Source organism: Trichosurus vulpecula, chromosome 7, assembly GCF_011100635.1.
Source record: "Trichosurus vulpecula isolate mTriVul1 chromosome 7, mTriVul1.pri, whole genome shotgun sequence".
Lineage (NCBI taxonomy): Eukaryota > Metazoa > Chordata > Mammalia > Diprotodontia > Phalangeridae > Trichosurus > Trichosurus vulpecula.
The window spans coordinates 514,800-535,042 of record NC_050579.1 but is presented as its reverse complement, the minus strand read 5'-3'; the positions used below and the strand labels follow the sequence as shown (position 1 = coordinate 535,042).

General features: G+C 46.0%; 1 protein-coding gene across 1 annotated transcript in view; it reads left to right on the top strand.

The window, feature by feature from the left end:
- Positions 1 to 20,243, top strand: part of NGEF (neuronal guanine nucleotide exchange factor) — a 79,226-nt gene that overhangs the window by 36,666 nt on the left and 22,317 nt on the right. The window contains exons 4-5 of the mRNA XM_036769332.1: positions 12,325 to 12,485; positions 16,988 to 17,140. Coding sequence (XP_036625227.1) covers positions 12,325 to 12,485; positions 16,988 to 17,140 — 314 coding nt within the window. The remainder of the gene's footprint in view (positions 1 to 12,324; positions 12,486 to 16,987; positions 17,141 to 20,243) is intronic.

Genomic DNA, 20,243 nt, shown 5'->3' with positions numbered 1-20,243 from the left:
TATAGATAGCTTTGATTTCTTTGCAAACTGCCTGTTCATTTCCCTTGACCGTTTATCAATTGGAAAATGACTTATATTTTTAAAAATTTGACTCAGTTCTCTCTATATTTAAGAAATGAAGCCTTTATCAGAGATATTTGTGGCAAACATTTTCCCCAGTTTTCTGCTTTCCTTATAATTTTGGTTGCATTGGTTTCGTTTGTGCAAAAAGTTCTTAATTTAATATAACCAAGATTATCTATTTTATATTTTGTAATGTTCTCTATATCTTCTTTGGTCCTTTCTTCCCTTGTCCGTATAGCTGGCAGATAAACTATTCCATGCTCTCTTAATTTGCTTATGGTATCACCCTTTGTGTATAAATCATGTACCCATTTTGACCTTATCTTGGTATGCAGTGTGAGATGTTGGTCTATACCTAGTTTATGCCAGACTGTTTTCTAGTTTTCCCAGCATTTTTTGTCAAATAATGAGTTTTTGTTCCAAAAGTTCGGATATTTGCGTTTATTTTATACTAGATTACTATGGTCATTTACTATAACGTAATTTGTACCTAATCTATTCCACCGATCCACCACTTTATTTCTTAGCCAAAAACAGATTGTTTTGATAATTACTGCTTTACAATACAGTTTGATGTCTGGTATGGCTGGACCACCTTCTTTTGCATTTTTTTCATTGATTCCCTTGACATCCTTGAGCTTTTGTTCTTCCAGATGAATTTTCTTATTATTTTTTCTAGTCCTATAAAATAATTTTTGATAGTTCAATTGGTATGGCCCTGAAAATATAGATTAATTTAAGTAGAATTGTCATTTTTATTATATTTGCTCAGCCTACCATGAGTAATTAATATTTTTCCAGTTGTTGAGATCTGATTTTATTTGCATGAAAAGTGTTTTATAGTTGTGTTCATATAATTCCTGGGTTTGTCTTGGCAGGTAGACCCCCAAGGTAGTCCAGCCATACCAGAGCGCAAACTGTATTATAAAGTTATCTCTCCCAGTCTTAAGACTCTGGGGATTGAGGGACTCTTTTTAGAGGGGGTGTTCTTATCTTTCAAAAGGAAGGCTTGACTTGGGAAGTATCTTCGGAGACCTCACTCAGTAAGCATTTATTGTGTGCAGGGCACTGTGCTAGATGCCATGGGGGATACAGAAGTGGCAAAGACAGGGTCACCCACCCAAAGAGGAGCCCCACCTATAATGTATCCAACAAGGGGACCTGCAACCCCTGCTTGAAAACCTTCTCTGGCAACAGCCTGTCACCGGTTCCATATCTGAAGCCTTTTTGGCTTGAAAGGAGCTGTCTAAGTTTGTTCCCCACTGGGCACAGCCTTCCAGGACTGGGGTCATCTCTTTGCCACAAGGAGGCTTCAGAGGTAAACTTCAGCAGAGGGTTATACAAGGTAGGTCCTAGAAATGCTAAATGAGAGTCACAAAGAGCCTCTTGAATGGCTTGGGGAGTGAACGCTAATTCACAAAATATGGGTCAGCCTAAATGAGTATGTTCCCAGGATAAGAATTTAGCTCATGCATAAATAATTGGAAGCAGGAGGCTGAGAAAGCCTCCTTGAATAGCGAGGCACATACTGGAAAAGAAAGACAGGGTAGGCATCAATTAATGGGTGCTGTGGCAAAAGCAGTCATCAAGAGCTGTGTTTGAGGCAATGACTTTGGGAGGAGGGTGTGTCATGGCACCCTGATCGAGTGTGTGGGGAATTGAATCCCTCACCATAAGAAGGCTATTGATCATTTGGGAAACAGCTGGTTGAAAAACACAGGAAAAGTGATATGACAAACCATTGTGTGTATACAATGAGAAGTGCCCAGAAAAACTAAGATTTAAGATGACTAATGATTTATAAATAGGTGCCAGAGAGGAGGCAGTATATTTTTGAGCTGAGTGCCAGGACCATCTATCCATCCATCCACCCAGCCATCCACCCAACCATCCACCCAGCCACCCATCCATCCATCCATCCATCCATCCATCCATCCATCCATCCATCAATCCATCCACCCATCCACCCAGCCATCCACCCAGCCATCCACCCAGCCATCCATCCATCCACCCAGCCACCTATCCATCCATCCATCCAGCCAGCCAGCCATCTACCCATCCACCCAGCCACCCATCCATCCATCCATCCATCCATCCATCCATCCATCCATCCACCCAGCCAGCCATCTACCCATCCAGCCAGCCATCCATCTAGCCAGCCAGCCAGTTAATGAGCACTCCCAGTTGGATGCCTGCTGTCTTTCCGAGGTTCTCCTTCCCTTCCCACAAAAATATTGGAAAATCTGTGGCAGGTTCCTGGTCCAGCTCTAGCTCTGTTCTTTTTTTTCTTTTATAGTATTTTACTGATGTTCTTCTCTTTATATCATTGTCACTTCCCAATGAACCTTCCTTATAACAATGAGTATAGTTAAGGTGACTATGTCTGCGGACACATGCCCCATTCTGCACCCAAAGTCCACCACCTCTATCCCAGGCAGCCAGAGGCATGCTTCACCAAGTCTGCTAGAGTCACAGTTGGTCAGCCCAGTGGAATGATCAGTGGATTTGGAGTCTTAAGACCCTGGTTCAAATCACACCTCAGTCACTCATACCTTAGACTAGTCTCTCAACCTCTCTGAGACTCATTTTCCTCATCTTTAAAGTGAAGGAGTTAGGGCTAGACTCAGTGGTTTTTAAGGTCCTTTCCAACTGTAAATCCTATGATCCTATGATCCAGGGTCTAGCCCTTGAGTTGTTGTGATCCTGCTGGAAGAAGATGGTGCCATACTGTCCACTGCATACTTATGTTGAGAAGTCTGAGACTGAGTGCCATGGAGGCAAAGAAGAACTCCAGACAGAGTGCTCTGGGAAAGTATGAGCAGGGAAAGGCCATATTTAGCTGGAGGGTTGAGAGGAAGTTTCATGGAAGACTTAAGGAAGAAAAAACATTTGGTTTATTTTTTTCTCCATAAATCAATCAATAAGTGTTTATTATGTGCCTACTGTATACCAGGCACTTTGCTGGGTGCTTTGAGTATAAAGATGGAAATGAAACAGTCTCTGTCTTCAGGAGTTTAGATTCTATTGAGGCAGCAGGGACAACATGTACCTAATCAATTGACAAGCTGCCTACTGTGTGCTAAGTGCTACGGGGTAGAGACAAAAATAAAATTGGCCCTGCCCTCAGAGGGCTTGGATTCTGTTGGGGGAGACAAATACGTACATATAGGAGTGTGTATAGAATAAGGCGGTTTGGGGTGGGGGGAAGGGAGGGAAAGAAGGGGGAGGAAAGGAAGGAGGAGTTGGAGGGGCATGGGCCGCAATCAAGGGAGGCTTCATGCAGAAGAGGCTTCATGGGGAGAAGTCAGAGAAAGTTTAAAGGCAGGGAAGAAATGGTGAATATTTGACCATCCCAGTAGAGTGTAAGCTCCTATAGGGCAGGACCTGTTTCATTTTTGTCTTTTTCTCCTCAGGTCCTACCTAGCCCCGGAATAGTAAATGCTTAATGAATAATTTTTTCATTGAATAGAATGAACAGCCAGGATGGAGTCAGGGCTGGTTTGCTGGGCAGTGCGTCCTTTGTTTTCAGCACAATACCAACACGGTAGCAGACATGGCCCTAGCCTTCTTATATCTCACCATCTGATCACTGGGCAGAGGAGAGTGAAGGAGGGTCTTTGTCTCTATGCTCCATTCTAGTGGGAAAATGTAAAGGACCCAGCATATGGACTGTACCCTGGAGCTATGGAAAGGGCACAGGACTTGGGGTCAGAGGCTCTGGGTTCAAATCCTCTCTCCTACTTACTTCCTCTGTGACCTGGAAAAAGTCATTATACTTTTCTGGGCCTCAATTTCCCCATCTGAAAACAAGCTGTTCCTTTCAGCTCCACATTTGTGATCTTATGCTATGTGGTTCATTTATTTTGGGCTTTTTTTCCTTCCCTGTTTTTCCTGGTATCCTGCTTAGCTTTTTAGATATTATAGGTTAGGACAAAGGTTGGCAGTTAAAGAGAGAAAAGCTACTTTAAAATAATATTCTCAGAAGAGAATATTTTTAGAAGAGTTCCAATGTACTTTGCACATTTTTAACCTGTGCCAGATAGATTTTTATACCAATTATGTGTATGTATGTATATACATATACACACATATATCCTGGATTGTACATTTTTATTATTTAGTGTACAGAATGCACATGAATATATATCAAATCCCTCCTCTGCTCCAATCACCCCCAGCCTTGTCTCACATTTGTCTGTGTGCATCCCCTCCAGCATCTGTCATTTCCCTCTTTGGTCATCGGGTGTGAGATGGTACCTCAGAGTTATTTTAGTTTGTATTATCTAATTAGAAGTGAGGGCGGCTAGGTGGCGCTGCAGTGGATAGAGTGCCAGGCCTGGAGTCAGGAACACTCATCTTCCTGGGTTCAAATCTGACTCAGACACTAACTGTGTGACCTTGTTTGCCTCAGTTCCTCACTTGTAAAATGAGCTGGAGAAGGAAATGGCAAAACATTCCAGTATCTTTACCAAGAAAACCCAAAATGGAGTCATGAAGAATCAAACATAACTGAAATAACTGAACAACAAAAAATTATTAGTGATTTAAAGCATTTTTCTTATGGTTATTGATAGCTTTGATTTCTTCCTCTCAAAACTGCCTATTCAAATTCTTTAGCTAATTATCAGTTGGGGAATGACTCTCATTCTTATAAATTTGACTCAATTTCCTATATATTTTAGAAATGAGACCTTGATCAGAGAAATTTGCTACAAAGATGCTTTTCTCAATTTCCCATTTTTCTTCTAATTTTAGCTACATTGGTCTTGTTTGTGCAATTTTTTCATTTTATACAATCACAACTATCCATCTTACCTTTCTGTGAACCTCTGTGTCTTTTGTTTGGTCATGAACTCTTCCCTTACCTATAGATGACAGATAATTTCTCCTCTGGTCCACTAATTTGCTTATGAAATCACCCTTTGTATTTAAATCATGAACCCATTTTGAGCTTACTTTGGTGTGAAATTTGGTCTCTGCCTTGCTTTTGCCAGACTACTTTCAAGTTTTCCCATCAGTTTTTGTCAAACAGTGAGTTCTTGCCCCAATAGCTGGTATCTTTGGGTTTATCAAACACTAGGTTACTGCACTCATTTGCTTCTGTATATTGTGAACCTAACATGTTCCACTTATCAACAACTGTATTTCTTCTCCTATTCCTAATTGTTTTGTTGATTATAGCTTTGTAATATAATTTGAGATCTGATAATGCTAGACCCCTTTCTTTCCTATTTTCTCTCATTAATCCTCTTTATATTCTTGACATTTTCTTCCTTCAGATGAATTTTGTTATTTTTTTCTAGTCCTGTAAAGTAATTCTTTGGTAGTTTGATTGGTATGACACTAATTATTCAGTCGTTTGCAGTTGTGTCTGACTCTTTGTGACCCCATTTGGGGTTTTCTTGGCAGAGATACTGGAGTGATTTGCCATTTCCTTCTCCAGCTTATTTTACAGATGAGGAAACTGAGGCAAACAGGGTTAAGCAACTTGACCAAGGTCATACAGCTAGTAAGTGTCTGAGGCTGGATTTGAACTCAGCTCTTCCTGACTCCAGGCCTGGCATTCCATCCACATAAGTAAATTAGTTTAGGTAGTATTGTCATTTTTATTACATTGGTTTAGCCTACCCATGAGCAATTAATATTTCTCTAATTATTTGGTCCTGTCTTTATTGTGAAAATGTTCTTATAATTGTGTTCATACAGTTCCTGTTTGTGTCTCTTGGCAGGTTAGACTTCCAAGTGTTTGGTGCTCTCTGTCGTTATTTTTAGTGGAATTTCTTTTTCTAGCTCTTCTTGCTGGGTTTTGTTGGCAATATGCAGAAATGCTGATGATTTGTGCGAGGTTTTTAGTTGACTTTCTAGGGCTCTTTGGGCAAACTATCCTGTCTGCAAAAAAATGATTGGTTTTTGTTTCTTCGTTGCTTATACTTATTTCTTCTATTTTTTCCTTGTCTTATTGCCATCACTAGCATTTCTATTGAATTAAATTGTTCTTTAAATATTTGGTAGATTTGCTTGTAAATCTTTTTGGTCTTAGGGGATTTTTTCTTAGTGGGTCCATTTATGGCTTCTTTGATTTCTTTTTCTGTGATAGAACAATTAATATTTTCATAAATGCTAATCCATTTCACTTAGAGTACCACTTTTATTAATATAATCATTGAGCAAAATAGCTCCTAATAATCGCTTTTGTTTCCTCTTCATTGGTTGTCAATTTATCTTTTTTCATTTTTGATACTAGTAATTTGGTTTTGTTCTTTCTTTTTTTAAATATCAAATTAGCCAATCCTCCCCTCTCCAAAAAGCTCCTTGTTGTATTTATTAAGTCAATAGGTATTTTTTTAACTTCCAATTTTGTTGATCAGTCCTTTGATTTTCAGGATTTCTGTTTTGGTATTTAATTAAGGGTTTTTAATTTATTGTTTTTTTTCTTTCTGCCCAATTGTTTGATCTACTCTTTCTCTCCTTTTATTTTTATTTTTTGGGAGGCAATCAGGATTAAGCAACTTGCCCAGGGTCACATAACTAGTAAGTGTCTGAGGCCAAATTTGAACTCAGGTCTCCTTCTACTTCATAGAGTCTTCTTCCTTTAAGATACATTTCAGGCACCATCTTCTGAATGAAACCTTTTCTAAACCACACCTTCCCAACGGTTAGTGCCCTCCTTTGCAGCTATCTTGTATATAACTACTGTCCGTATACAGTTATCCTTTCCACATCACAACTTTCCCCATTGCGGTTTTAATGTGTCTCAGGTTGGCATAAGAAATTAAATGGGAATTTGGTGAGGTTGTGGAAGCCGTAGATCACACATGAAGGCCAGCAGGCAACACAGAAAAGGTTTAGAAACTCAGAAATGCGTAAACTAAAATATGTGTAGTATGGTATAATGTCAACATATTTTATCTTTAATGCCATAATAATTCAGATTTCTTCTCTGGCACGAAAGGAGGGCCATTTGACTTGGATTTTCCAGATCATGGGGGCACCACACCCCTGCCTCCTGTGATGTGGAAGGGATAACTGCACTTTCACTTCTTGTTCTTACCCCGCCATTAGAAACCCTGTGACTAGAGAGTGTTTCAGTCTTTGTACCTGCATCCCCAGACCTTGCACAAGCATCACTCACTGGCTGAGTATTGCTGTTGGCTGACTGACCGACTATTAAATGCCTACATGCCAGGCGCGATGCTAAGCTCTGGGAATACAAAGAAGGGGGAGGAGGGGGCTGGGAAACTAAGCCCCTACCCTCAAGGAGACTATATTCTAATGGTGGAGACCACAAGTAAATAACTGGGTGCGCACAAGATAGGGACTGAGTAGATGGAGGTGATCTGAAGGGCAAGCCTTTAGTACTTGTTGGTTGACTGACTGATTTCATAAAGCCATTCTGGGCTTTGTTCTGACTGCTTCCTTTTCTAGATGTTCACCAACCACCCCTCGAATAATATGTTCTGGAATTTTGCCAGGAACTGTGGTCAAGCTCACTGTGCAACAATCCATTCATTTCCCTTTATTGAAAATCAGGAAAACATTTGCCCTCCTTCAGTCCTGACTTACCTTTCCCCTTCTCCACAAGCTTTCAAAGGGCATTGACTCGGCAGTCACACTGCTAGCCCTGCCAGGACCCTAGGAGGTGGCCTGAACCCCGGAAGGGCAGCCAGGAGCTCTCTTACAATCTCCTTTCTTACAATCTCCTTCCTTATCTTGGGCATGAGCTGTTTTTGTTCTGTCCTTTCTAGGACAAAGATTATTCTCCTTGAAGGAGCAAACAGAAACAAAACAAGAATCCAGCAGCTCTGCCCTCTCTATGTCTAATTAGTTGCTAACATCCAATTCCTGCTGAAGAAAACCTTTTCTTGGACCCTCCCCTTTTCCCCAAGGTGGCTAAAAATCCCCCTTTTTCTTGGCTGTAATTCCCTGTCAGCCTTCACTCATTAGTAGTGCTAACACTCCTGATGGTGTTCTTACAGGAAAATACCTTTTCGTTGTTGTTATTTTCATCCTCTATCACCTGCCCTTGCTCCCATCTTCTGTATATGTCTTTGAAGACTTTAAGTCAGTGAGTTCCCTGTGCCTCCACATCAGTCTCTTTGTCCCTTGTTCTTCCTCATCAAGTTGTTTCTCCTTGTTTCTTCTTCTTCTTCTTCTTTTTTGGAGGGAGGAAGGCAGGGCAATTGGGGTTAAGTGACTTGCCCAAGGTCACACAGCTAGTAAGTGTGTGAAATGTCTGAGGCCAGATTGGAACTCAGATCCTCCTGATTCCAGGACAGGCGCTCTACTCGCTGCGCCACCTAGCTGCCCCATCTCTTTGAGGCTTCTTGCCATAGGATCACAGATTTAGAGCTGAAACGGATTGTATCACCACTGCGTCCAGTTCCTTCATTTTATAAATGAGGAAACTCAATCGCTAAGGACTTGCCCAAGGTCACACAGACAGTGAGCGACTTCAAACCCTGGTCCTCTGAAGTTCATTCCTGCCCCTCCTGAGGTGATTTCCCCGTAGAACTTTAGTTCATGGTTTCCTATCTATCCTTTCTCTTTTCCCCTCTGACATCCCCTCTCTCCGAATCTGGAGTGTCTGCCAAACCATTCTCAATCCACTTCTCTGTTGTGAATGTGGATGCCTGGGGAGCCTATTGCCACTCTTGGATTTTTAGTGACTTAGACAAAAGAAAAAAGCCAGGCAGCTCACAGAGTGGGGGCCGGTGCCTTAAGGAGAGTGTTTGGAGAGGCTCCCACAGCACAACAAAAGGGACTTTTAAAGAGCTGTTTTGGGGGGAGAAGAGGGTTCAAGGAGGAAGATGATGGCCTCTGGGGTGGTTGGTATGATGATAGTAGGTGATATGGAAGGAAGATTTACGTGCTTAGCTCTTCTTCCTGCTTTTGTTTTCTCTGTCAAGGAGTCCATTCCCCTTGGATCCCAAGAACAGAACAAGCACGGCAAATAGGGGCTCAAAACCCCACATAAGTAGGACATAGTAGAGAGCATTTAGCTGCCCTTGGTGAGGTTATGACACGAGGCCTTGGCAAACTACATCCCCAGGTACTGGGAAGAAAACCCAAAATGTGATGGGGTCACACCCTGTTAGTGGCCTTTGAAGTACTCAATACAATACATATTTATTAAGTGCCTACCATGCTGTGCTAAGCCCTGGGGATACAAATAAGTAAAAAGAGTCCCTGCCCTCTAGGAGCTTATAGTCTATTGGGGGAAGATGATTTGCAAGAGGAAGTGGTAAAGGGGAAGGGGACCACAGGGCTGGTCTCACCCCCTGTCCTGATTTCCAAAAAAGGGAACAGGGGCATCTGTAAAGCAGACTCTCCCTCCTGGTGGTCTGTGGTTGATCAGGTCCCCATCCCACCTCTGGCGCTTACTAGCTCTGTGGCCTTGGCCCAGCCCCTCACCTCCCCGTGCCTTGGCCCCCATCTGTAAAATGAAGGTCTCTGGGCTCCCTACAGGGGTAAGGCCCCTGAACTCTCCTCAGGGCTGGGCCAGCTCCCCAGCTGCCCCCTCTCTACCTGATCCAAGGACAGGCCCATCTGCTTCCCTCTCTGTTGGCCCCACCCAATGCTTCTAACTGGTTTCTCCCTCCCCTGCCCAGTAAGGAGGAGGATCCAGATCCCCAACTTCTGGACTCTCCTCCTTCTGCTGAAATATGCCTTCACGCTTTGACATTCCTGAGGCTTTAGACAGCTGATTTCTCCCTGCAGACAGAAGGGAGGGCTGGAGATAGGGGAGCCCAGGGCCACGGCAGTGAGTTTCCCAGAGCCTCTGAGGTCTGAACAATGTTATCTGCCATGCGCTCTGCAATGTCAAATATTCCACAGCCAAAGTGGCCCAATACCTTCCCTCTCAGAGTTCCCTCCTTTCATTTGGGGGGCAGGGAGGGGCTCTTGCTGCAGTCCTTCCTTTCTGTCCCTTTCACCCAAGGGGAAAAACAAAAGGCACACGTAGGTGTGTGGGGGGGTTTTGCTGTGAGGAATAAAATATCAGGGAATACCTGAATACTTTCCTCATAGGTAGAGGTAAAATAGAGTTCTGACTCAGCAGTCAGAGGACCTGGGTTCAAATCCTGTCTCTGATGACTTTTCACATCCCTGGAAATCAGTTTCCTACAACAATAAAACAAAAGGTTTAGACTAAAAGGCCCCCAAAGTCCTTTCAGACAGGCTTGGTCTAAACTCCCAGGGATCCTTCCCTCTACCTACCTCCCCTTCCAGGTCCCTTTGGTTCACTGTCTTCCCCTGTTGGATTATAAGCTCCCCGAGGGCAGGGACTGTCTCTCTTTTTCTTATTTGCATCCCCAGTGCTTAGGCACAGAGTAATATGGCCATGGACCAGTCTCTTTACTTGAGCCTCAGATTAATAAATTATTTAATTAATAAGCATTTATTGAATTGAAATCGAATTTCCATCTCTAGTTCTATGAGCCTCTGAAGGTGACTTGGGGCATTTCATCCTTAGAGTTAAAACAGAGACTGTGGGTAGAGTTAAGAAATACCAGAGGAGCTTGAGAGATGATTGAGAGGAGTAAAGAGAAAGTGGGGAGAGGCCACAGGGTGGATCCATCCCTTCCTCTACCCTTCTCCCCACCCCCGTCCTACCGCTAGAGACGATCCTAAGCAGCCACTGTAGGGAGATGAGAAACCAGAACCAGCACCCTCCTCCTCCCAAAGACATTTGTAGGGTGGAGGGAGTGGAGGAAGGAAGTCTCACAGGTGGCTTCAGCAGAATAACCGTAGACTCATAGATCGAGCCCAGTCAGGAGCAATTGCAATTAATAGTCCAGCCAAGGAGGGATGAGTTTCAGAAGAGGAGAAAGGGAGTCAGATTAAAGAGACAGAGATGCATTTAGGAACTATAAGACTTGGTCATTGATGGGGCAGGGAGGGGGGAAGGGAACTGGGATCTTGGAGACCAGGAAGGCCCCAAGTTTAGGAATGGGGATGACTGGAAAGATGGGATCGCCCTGGACAGAAAAAGGAAAGGTCCCAAGAGGGCTGAGTTGAGGGGTAGCAGTGCGGGGGATGAAATCTAGAAAGGTCAATCATTACTGATGTTTTCGAAGAAATCCTTCCCAAGGATCAGAACCATCTGTGCACAGCTGGACTGTAGGGGCCTTTCAGAAGAGGCTGAATGGCCACTTGTCCAGCAGAATGTAGGAAGAAACTTTGGTTCAGGAGATGGCCCCTGAGGCCATCCCTGCTGAGATTTCAGAGGGTTAAAATTTAGTTTTGTTTATATATAGGAATCCCAGCAGCTCAGAGCAGGCCAGAGTCTCAGGCCATCTAAGTATCTAGCCTCTACATGACCATGAAGCTGCTCTATGTCACACCAGACAAGGGAGTGGTCATTCAGCCCCTGTTTGAGCATATCGAGTAAGGGGCACCCCCCTGCCTCCCCAGGCAGCCTGTTCTGCTTATGAACAGCTCTGACTGCTGAGAAATCTCCCCTGGCCTCAGGCCTGCCTCTGCCTCTTTGCCCCTTCTGGCCACTGCTCCTAGTTCTGGCCTCTGGGGGCCAAACTGAATGTGCAAGCTCCCCGCTCAGGAGCGCAGACGATGGGGCAGTGTTTCAACAGTCTGGCTGGCAGCTGCTGTGGGGGTATAAAACCAACAACAACCAGCTCACAGAACGCTGCAAGCCCAGGTTCTTTTGACTGCTTTTCTAAGGAAAGCAGCATTAAGGGGTTAACAATCTTACTTTAATCCAGCATACAAATATCATTTACTTAGTTCAGGGGAAAAAGCCAGCACCCTGAACTTCAGAGCAAATACAAACAAATTAAAAACATCAACAGACAGACCTTGTCTGATTCAAATCCCAATTCATAGTTACCAGAGTTTAACCAAGTCCGGACATCTGGGCAAGCTGGAGGGCTCTTAACTACAGCTGCCCAGAGTCTCCACATCAGCGTACCACCAAGAGTGAGAGCCCTAAGCAAATAGCTCCGTCTTCTCTTTTTATACCGTTTCAGATGTCATCAAACGTCATCTGAGTGACCAGAACTTAGGTTCCTTTTGATTGGCTCTGGTGTTAACACCTCCCTTCATTGGCCCCACCTGGACCCCCACCTTAGTTACCAATTCACACTCACATAGGCTTAGCACTTAGTAAAACTCAATCAAAGACACTGAAACAAAGGCCAAACTCTTCAAGGATCCCCAGTACAGGCAGGTGGGCCCTCCAATGAGCAGGATGAAGAACATGTCTCTCTGACCCATCTTTGTCCTTTTTTATCTCCCCCAAACCAGGCCATGTTTGAACTGGTCACATCTGAAGCCTCCTATTACAAAAGCTTAAGCCTGCTGGTGTCTCACTTTATGGACAATGAGCGACTCAAGAAGATTCTCCATCCCTCAGAGTCCCACATCCTCTTCTCCAACGTCCTGGACGTCATGGCTGTTAGTGAACGGTAAGAGATGGGCATCCTGGCCAGTATCCAGCCAGCCATCTTATAAAGACCTTAGCAGAATGATATCACATCGGTCATATGATCATTCAAGGAGCAGTGATTAAGCACCTGCTGTATGCCAGGTAGAGAGAGCGAGATGTGAAGACAGAGCTGGCCTTGAAGTCAGGGAGAATTGGGCCGTACGGTCCTGATCAAGTCTTAGCATCTCTACAGCAAGGCTTCTTAGTCTAGGGCCCACAGACCCCAAAGGGTTTGTTCCCCAGACTGCCAAAACACAGAAATTGCACACAGAAATTAAGAATCCCTGGTTTAAGGAGAGAAGTTATACAATAGATACTACCTGTCTGCATTGGTAGAGGGAGCTTCCTCACCTGGGGACTGCCTGCACCGAGGAAATCGTGGATCAGGGAGCCAATTCTCAGAGTAATTATTTTAAAAATTCCTATTTGAAGGAAATGCTACATTTCATTTAGAAGTAGTGAAGATAAAGAAGTCATTGTTTTTCCCATCCAGGTTCACAGACCCAATGAAATCCATTAGAACCCTTTGGGAGATTATTGCTGTCATTTCACAGATAAGGAAACCAAGGCTGAGAGTGCCTCTCTCCCAGCGTATGGCAGAGCTAGAATTTAAATATGGTTGTCTTTCCCCTTCAGCGGTCCAAACTTGTGTTGCCTCCACATGGATAAATCTGCACCAAACCAAAAAGCATTGTGATGGGCACAAATGGAGATGAGATTAAATCAAATCCGTAAACCAATATGTCTCCCAAGCATCTTCAGCGCAAAGTGTCACATTGTGTCCTGCTCTTCTTGTCTCAAAGCGTAACCAAGTTTAAAGATCTTCACGGCTCTCGTTCATTTACCCTGTACCCAGTTTCCAGAAGAGGAAGGGCAATGGGTTGGGTCTGTAGGACCAGCCCTGCAAAGATAAGCCTGGAGAGCATGGCTGAGGTTCCTTTGGAAGGCAGTGTTCACATCCCAGTGCGGGCAGTCTTGCAGAAAACAAGGCTGTCATGCTCATGTGCCTGAGAACGGGGAGAGAACACGACTCAAGGGTTAGTCCATCAAAGGCAGGAGGAGGTGAGAGGGGCGAGAACTTTGGGAAGTGTTTGTTAGGAATTTTTGCCCAAATGTGCTCAGCACCCCAAAGTTTAAGCCAAAGATGTGCCAGAAAGGTCTTCAGGACAGCTTCCTTCCCATTTTTTGTGGAGACTTATCTTGCCTCATTTCTTACATCACATAATGAGGACCCGGAGCACCTGGATACTACTCGGTATCTATGGAATCCAGATTTGGGGGGAGGAGGGATAGACATGTAGACTTGTGGACAGAGGGAGCTCCCAGAAAGAAAGCCATCTTTATCCATGCATATGGGCCCTGAGTCACACAGGAGCGCAGATCTGAAGTGGGATTCAAACTCGGGTCCCCTTGAATCAGAAGCTGGCCTTCTAGCCGCGATACCTGGCTGCTCCTTATAGCATCCAGAATGTCCTTGAACTATGGACTGTTTCAGGATGGTGGCGATCTGTCCAGGAATTCCTTTGAGAGCAGGGTCAGAGCAGGAAAGAAACAAACTCAGCAGAAGTCAGGAAACGTGGGATTCTTTACCTCAGTGCGCTTCCAGTCACACTAACTCCCCCTTACTCGGCATTTTAAGGTTTTTATGGTGCTTTTCTCAGAACAATCGGGTATTTCTGAGGGAGATGCTATCAGTATGCCTGTTCTACTGATGAGGAAACAGAGGTAAAGAAAGTCACTCAGTGTCTGAAGTGGGCTAGAGTACATGTTTATTCAGCTCTTTAAGATTTATTATGAATTAATATGGAACTAGGTTTTGTGTGACTTCACATAGAATAGGGATCCTGTTGCTTGCCTTCACCATGAATGGGAGAGGGGCTGGAGGGAGGGAGAGAATTTGGAACTCAAAATTGTAAAAGTGAATGTTAAAAAGAGAAAAAGAAATGTAGTTTTGCCATCCTGGCAAAAAAAATGAAAAATTAATTTTTCTTCCTTTTTGTCATTGAGAGTCCCAGGTAGTCATGGATGGGGGACTGGCATCCTGCTTGGGTGATACTGGGCCAGTCCCTCTTCTCTGTGTGCTAGGCAATGGTATTAGGAATGCTTATCTGCATTAGTGGAGGGAGTTTCCTCACTGGGAGTTCCCTGTACCAATGAAATCACAAGGTCTGGTCCAGAAAAGATCTACAAAGTGCTTCCTCTCCTTAAGTGGCAAAGGAGCCAGTGATAAGAATCACCATCTCCATTCTACAGTTGAGGAACCCGATTCCCAGAGGCTTAGGGGACTTGCCCGAGGCCATCCAGGAAGCAAATGGCAGAACTGATTCAAGGAATCATGGAACTGCAGAACTGGGAGCGTGTTCAGAGACTGTGAACTGTATCCAACCCCCATTCCCAGCTAGAGGATCTGGCAGGAGCGGGCATCTGGGCAACGTCTGTGAGCCTTCAGTGAGGGCCCCCTCTGCCACAATGTGGCCTTGGGAAGGCAGCCCACAGCCCCAGCTGTGAGGAGCCCAGAGAGGCTTGCCGAGTCTGTTTTCATGTCCAAAGCCCTCTCCAACATGGGTGTACGTACACACACACAATGCCACTGCTATCACCAGATATGCGGATATAGATCTGTCTATCTGTAACATAAAACTTTTGTGTGTTCATGCGCACATGAATGTGTGTGCATGTATGTGTGTGCATACATGTGGGTGTGGGTGTGGGTGTGCTTGTGTGTACGTACACACAGGAGAGGAAGCTAGAGAGCAAACAGGAGAAGAACAGGAAGGAGCCGTTGTCGGGTCCATTAGATTCACACGCACACAGATTTAGAGACGGAAGGGGCCTTAGAGGCCGTCTATTCTAATGCCATTATTTTTACAGATGGGGAGACCGAGGCCCCAGAGAGAGGAAGTAACTCAGACGTACAAAGGGTCCTTGTGATCAGATGAGGAGATAGGCTTTCGCTAAGGTCACACAGCTTGCAGAGGCCAGAGCTGGGATTCATACCCGACCTCGTGACTCCAAACCCTGCAGGCCCTCCTGCACCCACCTCCGGTCCAGCTTGGGGCTAATTATAATTCACACCCATGCACATTAGGGAGCACCTCTCTTCTTCCATTGTCTTTGATATTAAATAGCAATTTTCTTCCGCACAATCCTCTCTAACTTTGCGCCTTCTGCCTTATTTTCACGCTGTGGGTTTTTTTAACTTTGTATTTTCCATTTTGCTGCATCTTGAGGGCTGGGGGGAGGGGGAGAGCGACAGAAGAAGGAACAAAAAAATCTATGATTAGCAACTTCGTGGGGAGGAAGAAATCACCTGTAATCCCACAGTGATTAGTCACGAGGAGCATGCGCCTTCTCGTGCCCGTGGCCTGCCTTCCTCTCTGCCTGATCCTGATGGCATCTGTCAGCTGCCAGGCTCAGGATGAACCACGCGAGTTCTCTGGGCTACCTTAGCAAAGAGGGCAGCTGCCATTCGGCGAGGTTGGCCTGTTTTCCATAGAGTCTCTCACTGTATCATCACAACAGCCCTGGCAGGCAGACGGTTCTATTAGTATCATTTCACAGATGAGGAAAACTGGGATCCGAGAGAAGCGATTTGTCCGGGAGCACGCCGCCAGTAAATTGAATCCAAGGGGCGATTTAAACCCAAATTGCTCCTGACTTTTCCCACTGTTCCACATCGGACTCAAAAGATCTCAAACCTTTAAGTTGCTAAGAATTCCCAACCCACTCTGAGCAGGCTCTGAGGACTGGGTTCAAACCCTCCCTCTGACGCTTATTAGCCCCATGACCTTGAGAGAGTCGGAGGCATTTAGGACAAGTCAATTTCCCCCAGAAGCCTCCATTTAAAAAGTGAAGGTTGGACCAGAAGAGCTCATAGAACAAACCTGATTGTTGTAGAGAGCCTTTGTTTCTACACCTGATTCTTCTGAGAGCAGGGTGAGGGGAAGGAGCCAGAGTCCTCAGTGCGAGGATGGCCAGAGGGCCAGGACATGGTTAAACCCAGGCCCTGCTACTTAGTGCCATTGTGGGCCTTAGCTCCCTTGGCTGTTAGAAGAGGTAGGAGGCCGAGCTCACTCTGAGATCCTCTCCAGCACGAGGCCTATGATCCTATGACCCGGTGAGATCATATGTGTACGGTGCTCAGCGCGGCCCCTGCCACACAGCTGGTGTTTAATAAATGCTTGCTCCCCTCCCCCTTCCACCTCTATCACCTGCTTGTGTGATCCTGGCCAAGTCGTCTAACTTCCCTGGGCCTCCGTTTCCTCGTCTATAAAATGAGGCCGTTAGTAGCTGTCTGTATGATCCTCTGGCCCAGCTGTGTGACCCAGGGCAATTCACTCACCCATCTCAGCCTGTTCCCTCCTCTGTGAAAGGAGTGGGTTGGATTCCACAGACTCAATTCTAGGTCTGTGACCCCACAACAATAATGAGGAAAGAGAAGCCTCCTGGTCCTAACTGTGGCTTCTTGGTTGGTGATTTCAGGTTCCTGCTCGAGCTGGAGCATCGCATGGAAGAGAACATTGTCATCTCCGATGTGTGTGACATTGTCTATCAGCATGCGGCCAATCACTTCTCTGTCTATATCACCTATGTCTCCAACCAGACCTACCAGGAGAGAGCATACAAGCAGCTGCTGTGAGTTCTGGGGTGGGACTCAAGATACCTTGCCTCTAAAGAAACTGTGTCTGTGAGAGAGACAGAGAGAAAGAGACAGGGATAGAGATAGAGATAGACAGAAACAGAGAGAGATAGAGACAGACAGAGAATGAAACACAGAGAGACAGGGGGTGGGGGGAGACAGAGAAAGAAAGAGACAGAGACAGAGAAAGGGACAGAGATGGAGAAAGACAGACCAACCAACCAGTGGTCATAGAGTGTTGCACAAAGTGGGTGAACTTATTTGTGGTTTTAAAAAAAATCCTGTCCAGATGAGGGTGAGTTGGCTGGAGAGTGAAGTTGAAACCAGGCCAGATGAGTATGTCGTTGACAGAACTAGGAATGATTAGCTGGGATATTCCTGTTGTCTCCTGTATCAAATACAAAATGCGGTTTGACATTCAAAGCCCACCATCACGCGGCCCGCTCCTACCTTTCTAGTATTCTCACACTTTCCTCCTGCCACAGATTTTTCATCCAGTGCCCCCGGCCTCCTGCTGTTCCTGGAACAAGACACTCCCCGTCTTGGCCCCAGGCCTTGTCTCTGGCTGTCCCCCATGTCTGGAATGCCCCTCCTCCTTGGCTCTGACCACTGAGCTCCTTGGCTTTCGAGTCCCAACCATCTATAGGAAGCTCTCTCCAAGCTCTCTTCACTCCAGCCTTCCCCTGTGTTAGTTACCTCCTGTTTATCCTGTCTAGAGCTTGCTCTGTGGATATGTGTTTGCCTGTTGTCTCCTCCGCCAGACTGGGAGCTCCTTGTTTCGCCAGTGCTTAACACAGAGCCTGGCACATAGTAGGCACTTCATAAATGGTTGTCACTTGATTAATGGATTGAAGGGTTGATCGAAGGTGGAAGAGGGATTAGCTTTGTTTTGCTTGGCCCAAGAGGGCCGAGGCAGGAGGAGCAAGGGGAGGGAATCCCAGAGAAGCCTATCTTGACTCCCTAAAGCTAAGCCTTCCCATCTGGGAGGGTCCCACAGCTGCCTTAGGCTGCCTGGGCAGGGGCCGTTGCCTTCAGAAGGAGCTGCCTTTGTCCCCTACCAGCTTTGTGGCCTCGAGGGTCACTCATCTTCTCTGGGCTCCAGTTTCCTCAATGATTAAACGGGAGTTTTCCCGACGGCCTCTAGGGTCTGTGACTCTGTGATCTCAAGAGCTTTCCCGCCGTGGCCCAGGTGACCATTCGTTTAGAATGCTGCGGAGCAGATTTGAGCCAAAGCTGGGACCCGACCTCCGCGGTGCTGGCCCTGGAGTCAGAGTCCTCGATGTTGATTCGTTTCAGTCTTGTCCACTCTCCGTGACCCCCCCCCCCCATACAGGGTTTTCTTGGCAGAGACACTGGAGAGGCTGGCCCTTTCCTTCTCCAGCTCGTTTGACAGATGAGGAAACTGAGGCCAGCAGGGTAAAGAATTGGACTCAAAGATGGAGGTCTAGATGTCTTCCCGCTCCAGAACTATAATCATATCATGAAACACTGAGATGGAATATGGATTTATAGACTAAGAAATGGACAGGACCTTCTGAACCCTGGGTCCAACCTCCCCATTTACGGATAAGGAGACTGGAGCCCTGTGAGCTTAAATGATTAGCCAGGATCATGCAAATAAGGTCAGACGCAGGACTTGAATTCAAGTCTTCCTGATTCCAAGCCCAGCACTCTTTCTGCTGGGGGCTGTACCACTCAGAGGTCCAAGAGGCAATTGGTAACACAGGATTGGAGGAGACTAAGGGCAGGTCTACAGATCTGGGTGTCCTCTAAGATGAGGTGATTATGAAATCCTTCGTAGCTCCTGAGGAAGTGAAGATAGAGAGAGAGAGACAGAGACAGAGAGATCAGAGACACAGTGAGGGAAGAGACAGAGAGGAAGACAGAAAGACAGAGACACACAGAGAGACAGAGATTCGAGACAGAGAGACAGAGACAGAGATCAGAGACAGAGAAAGATCAGAGACAGGAAGAAGAGAAAGAGGAAGACAGAGACAGAAAGACAGAGACAGAGAAGAAGACAGACACAGAAAGACAGAGACAGAGACAGAGAGATCAGAGACACAGAGAGAGAAGAGACAGAGAAGACAGAAAGACAAAGACACAGAGAGACAGAAAGACAGAGACAGAGAAGACAAAGACAGAGAGAGAGACAGAGACAGAGAGACAGAGAGGAAGACAGAGACAGAAAGACAGAGACAGAGAGATCAGAGAGAGAGAGAAAAGAGACAGAGATTGAGAGATATGAATCGAGGGAAGCCTAGAAGATACCCATGTTAAGAGGGCATCTGAAGGAGGTAGCCCACCAAAGGAGACTAAGGAAAATCAGCCCTGGAGGCAGGAAAAGCAGGAAGGCCCAGGCCCAGGGAAGAGCCTTCAGCAGAGAGGGTAGTCCAAGAGGATGAGGACTGAGCAGGGGAGGGGCTGAGGGGTCATTCCTCCCTCTCCTCGGAGCTTTGGCTGGCCTGACCAAGAGAGCAGGAGGCCAGACAAGACCGCTGCTGGTTTGGGGATGGAAGGGGCAGAAATAGCTCTGACTGGGCCTCTGTTCACCTCCCAGACGCTCCCGGCGGCCACCATGAGGGCCTGGGTCCCCCCATCTCCCAGCTGTGTTCTGGCCCTCCCCCATCGGGTCACTTCGGGTGAAGTGGGCTCTCAGTGGAGTCCCTTCTGAGCCCCATTGGTGGGACCTGCCCTGAAGCCCTGCCTTGGGCAGCCCCACCTTCCCAAACACTGAGACCTCTTTTTAAACACGAAGCTTCTTCAGGAAGTCTCTGACTGAGACATTAAGTGAATTTGTCACAAGCTTATTCTGGCCTTTGGAAGTTAGAATTTCTGGGAATCGGCGGGGCAGGCTCAGGAATCCACACATGTTGGGTTAAGCCCAGCCACGGTTCAGTAACATCATCCTATTAAGGGATCGATAACTGTTGGAGTGAAACCGATGGGGTTCCCATTCTGGGGTAAGGGAAGGACTGGTGGCTCCCCGGTTTCCTCAGCCCCAGAGCACCGCCTCGGCCCCAGGCCGGCTGTCACCTTGTCTCCTCCCTGCAGTCTGAGGTTGTTGCTCCCAAGTGACCTTTCCAGGGTCACACAGTC